A 13,531-nucleotide genomic window follows, 5' to 3' on the forward strand; every position below is an offset into this window, starting at 1 on the left:
ACAAAACATCAATGGTCGTAATTTTCAAGTTACAAAATTCTCATTTATTGACTTTTTCCTTACCGGCAGAAGAAATCTTTCGGGTAAACGACCAAAATCGGCCTGTGGCAAATTTTCCAGCTGCCGATTTTCCCTTTCAGCCGCGAGAAATAGAGAATGATATATGAGCGTGCCTAGATATGGAATTTCTCCTCGAGTGTTTAACTCGATAGCTCACGAGTGAGCGCAGCGGCATATACATTTACAAAGGAAGCAATTGAAGATTCTGTCATTGGCTTTGGGTTAATATCTTGTAAACCTCAACGGCTCTTAGAGAGGTTTTTCGCTTTTGTTTTGCAAAACCAAAGACCTCCAAAGCGTGTTTCTTGAATAAATATTCAGCTTGGAAAAGTTTTAGATTTTATTATGATCCATCCTGGCTGCAGCCCTTGATATTTTGAAAGAAATGTGGAAATAAATCGTGTGATCGTTTTGTGTATAGTGGACTTTGATGATCGCCATCGACAAAACTTTGCCGTCTCCGCTTACATTGCACAAATAGTGACGTAAGCCATACGTCTCTTGGCCTTCATTGCGTGATACAGCGCATTTGAAATTTATGACATGAAGATATCGTCGCATCTTCGATGTCCAAACGTCAATTCGTGGGCCTAAGCTAGAATTACAAAAATAATCGTAGGATCACGTCAATGACAAGAAGCGCGAAGTAAGTTGTCACAATTTTAAGCTGCTGTTTTGATGGTGGATTTTTTTACGGTTACAAAGCCAAGTGCCTTATAATACAGTACTCGAAACTGGTGTCGGATTATACATTGTATTGGTGCTACTTAGCTTAGCTCAGACAGACATTTGTTTTCGCAACCACTGGCCAAGCGCTGTCGGGGAAACATAAAACGTAACATGAAAGAAAAAGGTTTTAAATTTCATCATTATTATAGAATAAAGAGAGATTAGAGATTTATGGATGAGTTAAGCCCTTAAAAATACGTCCCTTTATATTTTTAAAATGTTTAGACACGAACGCTTTCCACGGTACAATTAGCAAAGGTTCAGTGATCTCAAAGTAACATGCAGAGGTGTTAAGTTCCCTCAGGGCATTATAAACAGCTTTAGGTCTTTGTTTCTAGGCAACAGCTGAGTTCTTTGTCACTTGACGTCAGGGCAAGAGCAACAAGTGACGCAGTGATCGATATGGGAAATAAATATTGAGGGAATTTGCAAGATATCGTTCACAGGTTCATAGCAGGTGAGTATATGGTATCAAGTAGTGTATTTGCTACAGACATGTTTTGTCCAATGTTTCTGACCGGCCTTTCACCAGGACCAATGATGAAATGCAAACTCCACAATCATTGTGCGAACTGGTAATGAGCACACCATTTCGATGCTTCATAATTGTGTTATTTCGCGTTGTTTGACCGAAAGCTGTATCTGCTCGTTAAATGGTTTTTTTTACTTCACTAGCTTTGTTCTATTTCAATCTGCCAGCGGGCTAAGTGAAAATTTAGTTTCAGTGGGAGTCCAATATCATGGAAACGGATTGATTTTTGAAAGAGTTGTGTGACAATGGTCACGTTTCATTATTTTTTTTACGTTTCCGTCGATGAAGATTTTAGAGCATGTCTTGATTATTACAAATGAATTAAGGGAGTAAGTTTCTGAAGAAACTGTGGTGCTGCGTCGGTGGGAGAGTATACTAGGGTAATACTAGCATTGTCAACACAGTTGATTATGTAAATTGGGCACCGTAAAGAGTTTCAAAGCTGACGTGTTGAGCGTTAGCCCTTTTTTATTATTACGGCTAACCTTTAGTTCTTAATAGTGTTCAAAATACAAGTCCTCTCGTGAATATGCAGGCATATTAATGACTTCGGGTGGTTTGTAGAAGGAGTCATTAATATGCGCTCCTACATCGCTAGTTACTGAGTTGAAATTTACTTTGAATGTAAGGAAAGCGATGTCTCTTATGAAAGAAACGTTCTTCAGCTTGATTAGAAGAAAAAGATGGGATAAAAGTACACTTTAATGATATCTGAATGCGTTAAGTTACCTCTAAAATCCCGAGCGACTTTCAATATCCAAAATAAACCATCGGTATGATAATCTTGGACAAATATAAATGATGAAGACGATTAGCTTCACAAATGCATTATTCTTCGTCTGCGTGACACGCTCGGGGAGATGATAAGGGATGAGGGGGGAGGGGTGGGGTAAGGGGTAAGGAGCGCGCGGCTGGCAGATTTACCCTCTCTGCCGCGCAGGCTATGTTATTACGTTTACATTTCCAATGTTGGATGCGCTCTTTAAAACACTTCGTGAGAACAATGGACGTTTCGTCCCGGAAATATTAGCATCAAAAGCTGCAAAGGCGACCAAAACCTTCACCGAATGCGTACCAATTAACCTAAAACATTGGGAAAGGTGGGACTCCGGATCGAAATTTCCGGGCTTGGTGTCTCTGGCCGGGTCATTGTACTGCGTTTGTGGTCAAAATACTCAGTCTCGAAAGCTGTCTCAAATGGGGAGCAAGAGCTTACGGGGTCAAACGTAACTAAGAATAGGGCTGGTCGACTAGGATCACCACATGCATAAGCATTCCTCTTATACTCGGCATTGACTCTTTATTCTATCACTTACCAGAAAAAAAAACACTTGTTTAGAAACATGGGCATTATTCCATCAAAGAGAAAAAAGAAAAGAGTGAATCAAACCATCAAGAGACCAACAGTTGAAACAAATCAGGAGCCAGAAGGCTGTAAGTAAACAAGAACTGTTCATCTCCTGTCTGAGTTTAAATTATGCATGATTTATGTTTTCTTTGACTAATCTGTGCTTTTTTACAATGTAAATAGGGAAGAACATGGGATTCAAGATAGTCAAGGAAATGATGGGACCGGAATTATTTGAAAAAATGATGGTAGAGGCAGACGAGGTAATCAAGTTCTTTATGCCTTTAATGTCCGATCTCACCTCAGAGATGAAACATTTTCATCATTGCTATCATTATATTTGTTTGGTAATTGTCCTTGATCCATATCATACTCGTTAACATCGACGATAGAGTTACCGCTATTATTTGTAATCGTCATCGATTACAAAAAAACATTAAGAATGGTTTTTGTGAAGGGATATAATCAAGAGTGTCTAGCAATTCTCCAGGATAATGTTCAAGTTTTCATTTAATCTCCATAGTGAACGAATTTTGTTTTAGATAAAGGTTAGAGACTAGTTCTGTACTTGCTTCCCTTTACAGCCTCCACCAGAAGCTGGGCCATTCAGTGCGTCGCAGTTGGCACTTTATGTTAAAAAGTATCAAGCCGGGTTCCTTCTCAAGACACTCTTGACACAACAAACAAGAGGTGTAGGAGCCACTGGAGTTGTAACAGTCCTCAACAACCCTCTCCTCCCTCTGCACGACTTTTTCTCTGCAGAAAGGGTGTTTCCAGCCCGCCTCCTCCACTGTAATCTTATCAAGGCAGACGATGCTGAATTAGACGTGAGACTAGCGGCTCTCAAGTTTGCCGATAGTGACTTCGAATCACCTTTTGATCTGTTGTTACATACTGGTGAGGAGGCTGCGTATTGGAGCCTCTATAGCTTAGACAAGATGCTTAGTGCGTTGCATGGTGAGACAGAAACATTTGAGACATATTGTTTGGAGGATCCTTGGCAGTAAGTGGCAACATTATCTGTTCACATATCGTAACAAAATAAAGAAAACTTTACATAAAAGATAAATGCCTGGAGAAGGGAAGTGTAATTGACCTGTTATCAAAAAAGTTTCGTTGTACGAAATGGACACAAAATTTTATTCGATTTTGAGCCAACTCACATTTAAGTGAAAGAAATGAGATAGGATATTTCATTTTTCAATTTATTCACAAGACGCTCGGGAGAAGTCTTTCGATAAGTTCCAACTTCCGATCTGTCCTGAGATCTTTCCATTAAACATATGCGGCCACAAGACTGGATTCCCTGTTACTGAGTAGCCTTACTACCTTTTTCAAGAAGATCCAAAAACAAAAATGGAGAGCCATCCGCTTTTTTGTTTGTAATCAAAACTGAGTGCCCGAAACAGGCTGTTTTTTTCTTGCATCTGCCGCCAAGTAATTAAACAGAAATGGTCTTAGCCACAAGCTAAAAATACCGCAATTCATGAATTTCCGTTTCTTATCTGCTTTTACAAACACAGCTTTTACTTAACCATTGCTGCATTTCGTCGAGCTCCGGAATCATTTACTGACCAGAGGTATTACTCGTGGATGGCGTTTGAATACAAAGCGAGAGACGGTGTGCCTCGCTACGCCAAATTTCGCCTCGTCCCTGCTGATGATAGAGAAGAAACTGGACTTATGACAGAAGAAGAGCAAAGAAAACCTTGGTAGGACCTGTTGTTCATTCTCGGCAATTCCCAAAGAGGAATTATTTTTAGTTAATTCAGCCCAGAGAAAAAATCATAACAGGGTCAAGTAACATGTACACTAGTAGTTTATCCAATTTTCACTTTAAGCGATTAGGTGTACTGCGAGAGGAAAATTATGAACATTGTTGAAGAAATGCTAAGCGAACTTTCGGTGAGCGTATGCTTAGGATTTCTTTAGTTTTCTCTAGCAGTAAGTGCGCCGGTATGAACCAATTTGAATTTTTGGGAAGCATAAGGACCGTAAGACTACGTTGTCTTTCCCGAGATCTCAGCACAATGACCCAGGAAAGGCGTGAATCCGCAACCTCTGAGCCAGACTCCTGCACAATAACAACTCAGCTAGGTATGTCAATTTCTTAAAAAAAAAAAAAAAAAGTGTACGTCAAAAACAATTTTATGACTACTAAACCGGCAAATTACTGCCATCGCAATGATTTTTCTTGTGTCCCTGCTCCCCACGGCTCTTTTGTTTGTTTTGTTTTGCTTTGCTTTTTTACCATTATGATAGTAGTGGTCAATGTGGTCGCAGAAACTGATACTAGAGGTGCTAGTTAGCTTGTCTGGCTGATCTCCAAAATCTACCATGAAACCAGCTATAGGAATTTTTAGTTTATTTTTCTTGTTTTTCTGTAGGGAAACATTTCGATGGGAGGGTGATAGGAGACCTAAGTCCTATTTAACTGCTGATTTTGAAGAGCGTATGTCAGAAGGTGGCGTTCAATACAAACTTCAAATACAACTACATGAAAAACAACCCGACGACTCACATCTTGTGCTTCACGCGGCTCGAGTCTGGGACCAAGCAACTCACCCTTGGCTAGACCTCGCCGAAGTCAGGTTGACGTCACTTTTACCAGAGGATGTAACAAAGGGAACCCGTTGTTCATTAGAAAATATACCGTGTGGGTCTTTGTCACTCCCTTCTGCCAAGACCATCTACGACTATAATTCCATGGCGTATTTAAAGTCGAAACTTCAATCACGACCTAAAAAGCAGAGCTTTTCTTTAAGGAAGACTTCTAAATCAGAGGGAGATATGTCCATCTACTGCATTTCTGTGTTCACGGGAGACCGAAAACATGCTGGTACCAACGCCGATGTAACCCTTACAATCACAGGTATGACTTCTTTATTTCCAAGATACGAGCATATCTAGTCCACCAGATAGATCGTTGATCAGCGGATAATTGTATGCAAACTGAATATATGGGACGACATGCACCCTCGATGAGACGCTACGACGATAATTCTTAATACCGAAAAATTCGAGAGTGTTTACCATCTTCCATTTTAGAATCCAGGGCCCAGTTGTTCGAAGGCTGATTGGCGCTAACCCAAGATTAAACCGTAATCTGAGTTTTTCATTCCTTTATTCAAAAGCATTCTTAGGATAATTTCTTGTGTTCTTTTTAGAGCATCAAATAGTCGTATTCTAGACAAAAAGAATCCGACTGAATCTTGTTTTAAAGCTATCAGTTCTGAAATCAGATTTCGCACTAACCCTTGAGTATCTTAATCCAGCTTTGAAAAACTTGGCCCAGAGAAGAGAAAGCTCGGGTTGAGTGGCATTAAAACCAATCGAGATTCTTTATTTAGTCTACTCTTTCGTGGGTTTGTTCCCTACTTCACAGCCGCTGACTGAACTCGTCACGTCATAGGCATGCAATGATGACGGTCTTGTTTAAGAAGATCCTAGACCCATACTTTTTATGACTTGTCAGTGCTGTTAAAAGGTACACTTGGATAGATCACCAAAGCCATCAGAAGGTACTTATTCCCATTTAGATCTGCACTCAGACAAATCAGTTATCTTTTCAGTTATGGAGCGAAATGATGAACTCCATTGTATTTGACTCAGAGTGACTCTTTTGAAATCGTATTTAGGCAGTAGAGGTAGAACAAGACCTCTTTTGATGGACAAATGGCTCCATGACGACTTTAAGGCTGGACAAGACGATACGTATATCTTGGCAGCTGAAGATGTCGGAGATTTGTTGATGATTAAGTTACACAATGATCAGGGTGGTTTGTATAGTGACTGGTTCGTGGAGAAAATCATGATCACCTGCAGCCAAAATCCTCAAAAGCTTTATGAATTTCCTTGCTTTCGATGGGTGCGGAGTGAATCCATCTTCTTTACAGGAAAAGGTACGAAGTTTATTGATGACATAAATCTCCACAGTACTGATAAATAAAATGAACCCTCTTTAGGGAGCATTTTTATTTATCGCCTGGAGGGGGTCCGGGGGATTTTTGGAGGACCACATGGTTTTCAGGGGGGGTGGAGGGAGCATTAGTCTTTGCCAACAGCGCCAATAGGGGGGCAATGGAAAATTGATTCCCGATTAACTCCTATGGAGGGGGATCATAACAGTGTTACAGAATCCTATGGTGGGAGGGGGCGTGAAGTAAATTTTGATCGTAACACAACCCCCCCTTCCCCCCTGGCGATGAATAAAGACAGGTTCCTTAGTCAATGTTTCATGCCTCTATCGATGATAGAGTGTTGAAAGTGAAGCAAGGTCGAGGACAGATTAAAAGAATGCCTTCTGACTTTCCTCCAGCCCTTCTAGTCACAGATGAGCAGCACGAAGTGATACGAAGCCAAAGGCGACTCGAAATTCAACAGAGGCAAGAACTGTTTCAATGGGGAGAAGATCCTTTGAACCACGGTTTACCAGGATATGTCAAGTCTGAGCACTGGAAAAAGCTCCCCAAAGATGTCCAATTTACAGAGGAAGCTGTGGATGACCTTCATACCGCCAGAAATAAAGCACTAGTAAATCTTGGTTTAATAAAGTTATTGAATATCTTCGATTCTTGGGAAGACTTCGATGATTACCGTAAGGTATGCATTTGTTTAATCTTACTTTATCCGTTAGGTCCTATGAGGGAACTTTTGAAATTTTGTCAAGTGTGTGTTTGGGTTGTCAAAGCATGTTCCATATGCGTTTCATATGTTTTCATAGAAAGGCTTGATAATACAAAAGAAATCTCTCAACAAGCTGCAGGACTTTCTTTGCACAGCGTCTTCAACAAACATTTTAGGTGAAAACGTTTATGCATGAAGGTTGTGCATTTGATGGGAAAATAAGTGAGTTGTGCTACCTTAACAAGGAAATCTACAGCAGTCCATTTTGTTGCAGGCGTTTGTTTCTTTCGTTGGTGATGTTCCAATGGCTGCCGAGCACTGGCAGGATGACTGCTTCTACGGGGCACAGTTCCTGAATGGCTGTAACCCTGAAACGATCAAGCGATGTACGGAACTACCTTACATCTTTCCCGTGACACAGCAATTGGTTGGAAACCTTCTTGATGTTGATGACACTCTGGAGAAAGCAATGAAGGTAAATATACCTACACATGAAACTGTTCGGAACTGTTCATTTGCATCCATGGATGATCGAACCGACAGACTCACGAAGTGACTGTGTGACCAGAAGACTGACGACGAAACTTAGGGACGACGAGAAAAAATAACGACCGATAGACCAAATGCACGATCGAACGATCGAATAATCACACATGCGTATGACTGATTTACTAAGGAAGCAATGTGGCCGAGTGGTTGGGGCGCTGGGCGAGTGACCTGGTGTTCCCGGTTTCATGCCCTTCACCCTGTTACCCACCGGATTTGTTTTAGGTTGCCTGAGCTCAACTTCGTGGCTACGCCTTGTCTATAGCCAACTGGTCTGTCTCCCGCCAGTTGGAATTTTTTAACCCTGTGTTTATTTACAATTTTTTTGTTTTGGCCCTGAAAGTCCCATTTGGGGAGTGGTCAATTATTATTGTTATTATTATTACAGCCTATTTGATCGAATATAACCTTTTCATGTTCATAGCTCGTGCAAAGCTCTGTTGTTTTCTTCCTAATTATTCATTTTTAAATTATTTTCAATAAGGACGGGCGTGTTTATATGGTCGACTTCAGCATTCTTGATGGCATCCTATCTTATGGATTCTTAGATGAAAACTTAGAGACGCGCTATACGTGTGCGGCGATGGGTTTGTTCTATGTCAAGGGCACTGGAGATATGGTTCCCATCGCAATTCAGCTTCACCAGGGACCTGACGTGACCAACCCATTATGGACCCCTAATGACTCTGAATTGGACTGGACCTACGCCAAGATGTGGCTGCGTAATGCTGACATGCAGTGGCATCAAGTAAGTTTTCAAGTTAAGGATCTCAACTATAGAAATCCAGAATAGGTGGATACATTACCTCTCCGGATAGATTCTATTTGGTTAGCGTTGCGTCTCTTAACGCACAGATATAAACTATTCCAGCGATCTGTTAGGATGATGATGATGATTGTAAATACCATACTTACGATTTTTAACACTAAAGATGGTAAGGATTTCTGTTACTATCCCCTCCCTTCCCCTGCCAATTGATTTTGCCCAACACCCCTTCCTTTACGTTCTCTTTAGACGATTGCGCATCTTCTTCGCACTCATTTCTTCATGGAGCCACTCGCTCTCGCCAGCTGGAGACAACTTCCCTCTCTTCACCCACTGTGGAAACTATTGGTCCCTCATTTGAAGGGAGTTATGGCCATCAATACCCTTGGGAGAGCAAGGCTCATTGCAGCTGGAGGTGTAGTGGATCAAACTCTTAGTATAGGAGGTGGAGGTAAGGGAGCTCCGTCTGTGGATATTGCCAGAACTCCTAACTTCCTGAATGAATATTTACGCCCCAAAAATTCAACGTATCGCACACCTTTTTGACGAAACCCTTGTTAAGACGGCTTTTAAGAGTCCTTTACTTTACCATTCATGTTACATTTCAGATGAGCTGTCCAATATTTAAAGCTTTTAACATTGTTTTTTGTTTCGTTGTCATTGGAAGATTTTTATTCGGCAATGTATATTTGTAAACCAGATCTCTACATCCGTTCATGCAGCAACTTGTACGAAAAAGTTTGTAATGATTTCAGAGGATACCAAAAGGTTACTTCGTTTTCATAACGCTCAGTTTAATGTCCATTGTAGGTCATATTGATCTCATGAAAAAGTACTACAAGAACATGAAGTGGTCGTCGTATGACCTGCCAAATGTCTTAAAGGAGAGAGGAGTGGACGATCCAGACAAACTACCTGGGTTCCACTATCGTGATGATGCCTTGCGACTATGGCAGGCCATCAAGAATTTTGTCACAAGGATTGTATCCATCTATTACCCATTAGATGAGGTTATTCAAAAGGTGAGAAGTGTTTTATCTGGAAAACCAGGAAATCGCGAAATGCATATTCAAGAATTTATCATTACTCAACGGTGACTTTTCTCTCTGCCAGGATACAGAACTCCAGGCGTGGATCCTCGACATTCATGACAATGGCTACACTGTCCGCGAAGGAGAGACGGACCATGGCTTCCCATCGTCTATTGCAAGCGCTGAGCAGCTGGCTCACATACTAACTATTGTTATCTTTACTTGCTCTTGTCAACATGCAGCTGTAAACTTCTCGCAGATGGACGTGCTCGGTTTCCCGCCAAATTCGCCAGGCCTCATGAGACAGCCGCCTCCAAAGGAAAAAGGCACAGTGACCATGAAAGACATAATGAAGACTCTTCCCACCAAGCACCAGGCAGGAGTTGCTATAGCGACGGTGAACGATCTGACTCGAATTTCTCCAGATGAGGTAAGTTATAACCTTGATATTCTTTAACAAATCCTGGTATTTCCCTTTAAACATTCAAACATGATGTGTCAACCAATTTTGACGCTGATTGTAGATATTCTTTTCTTACCTTCAAGCGTTTCCTTGGTGATTACCCTGATAGCTCCTTCACTGACATGGCTGCCAGAGAGGCCATCTTGCGCTTCCAAGGAAAACTTCAGAGAATTTCGGCGTCAATAAAGAAAAGGAATGAGAAGTTAAAGTTCCCTTATACTTATTTGCTTCCGGAGAAAATACCAAACAGCATCGCTATCTAGAGAAGCATGCTATAATTCTTACATACCAACTTGTTTAGCTACTTGATAAGAATACACATGGCTGCGTTACGTTTCATAGCCAAGAAAATGTTCGAAAGTGAATGCTTTCAAGAGTCGAGAACATCTTAACGGGCCGTGTTCAATTTACATGGTAAAACAAGTTTTCATCAATATTCGCATTGAAATAGTTTTTCTCTACAGTAATTTATTTATTTATTCATCTAGGTGAGCCCTATACGTGGTAATTCTTTAGTGTGTTCTTCTTCGTGCTGAATCTTAAAGTTTTATTTAGATGAACCTCATATTTTCTTTATGAAGGAGTACGGCTTGTTTTGAAATATCTAAAGAAATGTAAATATAACTCGACATATACTAAAAATTTATTACTAGGCAGAAGTATATACATGTGATAATTATAGTGTAACGGAGGCAAATGGAAAATGTTTCTGTATCTTTTGAGAAGACTGGACGTTTCCTATTTTTCTGGTTAAACCCATTTACACGAACAAATGCTACCCCAAATAGTATGCTGAGAAGATTAAATCGGTTGTCCAAAATATTTCCAAGTGGCTATGGTTACTGCATACAAGCAAAACAGGCTTGAGAGGACGAAAAGCGAAGAACTGCCGTTAAAAAGCTTAGAGTGGCTTTTCCTAGCTGAAAAGAAGGATGTCAGTGCCACATTCGTGATTATTGAGGACGATAAGAAAATGGCGCGAGGGAAAGATGATGCTTTTGCCGCCTTTCGGTATACAACCGCTGTTTTAGCTGGCTTGCTTTTACGTTCGTCTCCATTCACAGAAATTCAGAGACGTGCCCAGTGCACTGAGGTGAAAAACAAAAATTTCATTGAAACTTGCTAGGCATAAAATTATCAATACTTTAGAAAAAAATTCATGGTCTTGTCAGTCACTAGAAATTGTCAGTCAATAGAAACGTCAGTCGCAAGAAATTGTGGTCAATTTTCGCTGGTGATAAATGAGATGAAACAGATGACTGAATTTTTTTTATCGAAAGACGGTATTGTTATCAGTTAGCTACCTTAAAAGGAGAGTGCTAACAACCAGCTGCAGTTCGTGAAATTGTTCAGCGTTCGTGACAAAAGAAGACCGAGCTCTTGATGACGGTGGAAAGTCTATCAAAGGCGCCATTTGAGTGCAAATGCATTTGTTATTCATTCTGACACAAAAGATTTCTTCTCTTCGACAAATCTTTGAGTCACAAAATACTATGTCATAGTGTAGTCTGATCGTCCGGGTGAGTGTAGTTCTGAAAAGGACTGTTGTCGGTTGGAGTGACTGACGTTTCGACAATCTGAGCGGAAGTCATCATCAGAGGCTGGTGATGACTTCTGCTCATGGTCACCAATACCGACAACAGTTCTTTTCAGGACTACACTCACCCGGACGATCAGACTACACTTCCACATGTTATCCCCGGCTTCAAACCATTTACTGTACAAAACACAACCTTTATTCAAAGAAAAAAAGATCGATTCTCAACAAGAGATTATAAGCAGCTGTCAAAAGCATTAATATGTCATCGGTTCAGTTTAGTTTATATTAGACAACGCGACCTTCGGTGACGTTGTTTAAGCCACATTTACGCTGACAAGTTTTTTATGACAAACACATTGCGGAAAATTATCTGCTGTACATTAACAGAGTAAACTAATCAGAAACACCTGTCAACAAAATGACAGCAGCTCTGGAGTAGATTTTCGTTGATTTAGAACTAAACCGTTCCAAGTTTACTTGACTTTAGACATCTTGTCGATCTTCACTACGAAATTTCTTTTTTCCAAATTTCTTTGTAACTATCCTTAAAAAAAATATAGCATGTCCGTTTGTTCACGAAAGAAAGATGGACCAGGGTCGGCCAGGGGGGGTAGTGGAATACCAATATACCCGAAAAAAAATCAACAAAATACCCCAAAATACCCCAAATTCCTCCAAATATACCCAAAAATAATCGAAGCTTTGAATACTTTATACCTGAAATTCAAAGAAAGTGATATACTGAATACCCATATTTAAGCTGCAATATACCGTATACCCGATTTAAAACGCCCCTGAATACCGAATACCCAAAAACCCTGGCCGACCCTGATGGACAGAAGCCACAGAAAGTTTAGCTCTTAGAACAACAGATCGAATAAAGAAAACATTTTTAAAAATTATGCACTGCTTATTATCTTCTTTCTACATTGACACGGAAAAGTTATCAGGGATAAAACTGTCAAGGAAATCTTGAGGGGAAATACAATACAGAGCTATTTTTACTCGCTATAAACAAACAAAATGTGTTCACGGTTTTGCACCGTGTTTGAAAGAACGACATGGTGGTTCCGTTTCCTCAAACACAAATAGAATGAAATCATAACCCAAAATATCCAAGATCTTAAATGATATTCGGTAACAGTGATATCAACTTGACCTACAACTTTGATGCACATTTTGCAGAACGTTTAAAATAGCACGTCGAATGTGCCTCATCTTCCAGCAGAAAATTATAGGGTTTAAAGAAGAATTAACAAACACTAAGGTCCATGAATTTATCGTGAAAAGTATTACTGATATACAAGGCAACCATGGCAGAATTTCTAAGACCCGTCCCATTTACTCTATTTACAGTATTGCACTGGAATTTGAGCTTGGTAACTAAAGCGTCGAAAACTGCAAGAAGATTAGCGAAAACCACTGTCGTCAGCACTATGCAAATAACGTTTTTAGCAGCAAAAACCAGCTTTATGACATTCCTTGGAATCAACAGACCAAGGGATGAAAGCGATTCGCTGAAGATCCACGCCACAATGCCGCGGCAACAACACGCCTTTGAGTCACAAGTTCCTGATATCTGAGATGAAAATGGATGGCAAGGAATCTGTCCAAACTGAAAGCCGTAACACCGAATAGCGAGGTTATTCATAGATTTCGTGATATAGGTAGAATATCCTACGTGACTACGCGAATTGAAAAAAAAAAAAAAAAAAAAAAAAAAAAAAAACGTTTACCCCTACCGCTTCTCAAAAGACATATTTGTAAAGAATTATGATATGCTCATCTGACCGTGAATCCATCATTATAGTGTGGGAAGAAAACATAAAATTGAGTGTATATTTGTCAGTCAGGGTGACGCTGATTTGACAGGCTTTGTCGGTGATAACA

General features: G+C 40.3%; 1 protein-coding gene across 1 annotated transcript; it reads left to right on the forward strand.

Annotated features, from left to right (window-relative positions):
• Positions 1-585: 585 nt before the first annotated feature.
• LOC113685339 (allene oxide synthase-lipoxygenase protein) lies at positions 586-10,923 on the forward strand. Its single transcript, XM_089200369.1, has 15 exons — positions 586-706; positions 1,128-1,246; positions 2,641-2,755; positions 2,853-2,932; positions 3,254-3,672; positions 4,193-4,381; positions 5,057-5,541; positions 6,308-6,571; positions 6,988-7,271; positions 7,570-7,770; positions 8,326-8,589; positions 8,857-9,058; positions 9,418-9,629; positions 9,721-10,068; positions 10,185-10,923. Exons 3-15 carry the CDS (start codon positions 2,665-2,667, stop codon positions 10,362-10,364), a joined length of 3,219 nt encoding a protein of 1,072 aa, XP_089056495.1. The 5' UTR covers positions 586-706; positions 1,128-1,246; positions 2,641-2,664; the 3' UTR covers positions 10,365-10,923.
• The last annotated feature ends 2,608 nt before the right edge of the window (positions 10,924-13,531 follow it).

The sequence above is a fragment of the Pocillopora damicornis genome, chromosome 3, assembly GCF_964200805.1.
Source record: "Pocillopora damicornis chromosome 3, jaPocDami1.2, whole genome shotgun sequence".
Lineage (NCBI taxonomy): Eukaryota > Metazoa > Cnidaria > Anthozoa > Scleractinia > Pocilloporidae > Pocillopora > Pocillopora damicornis.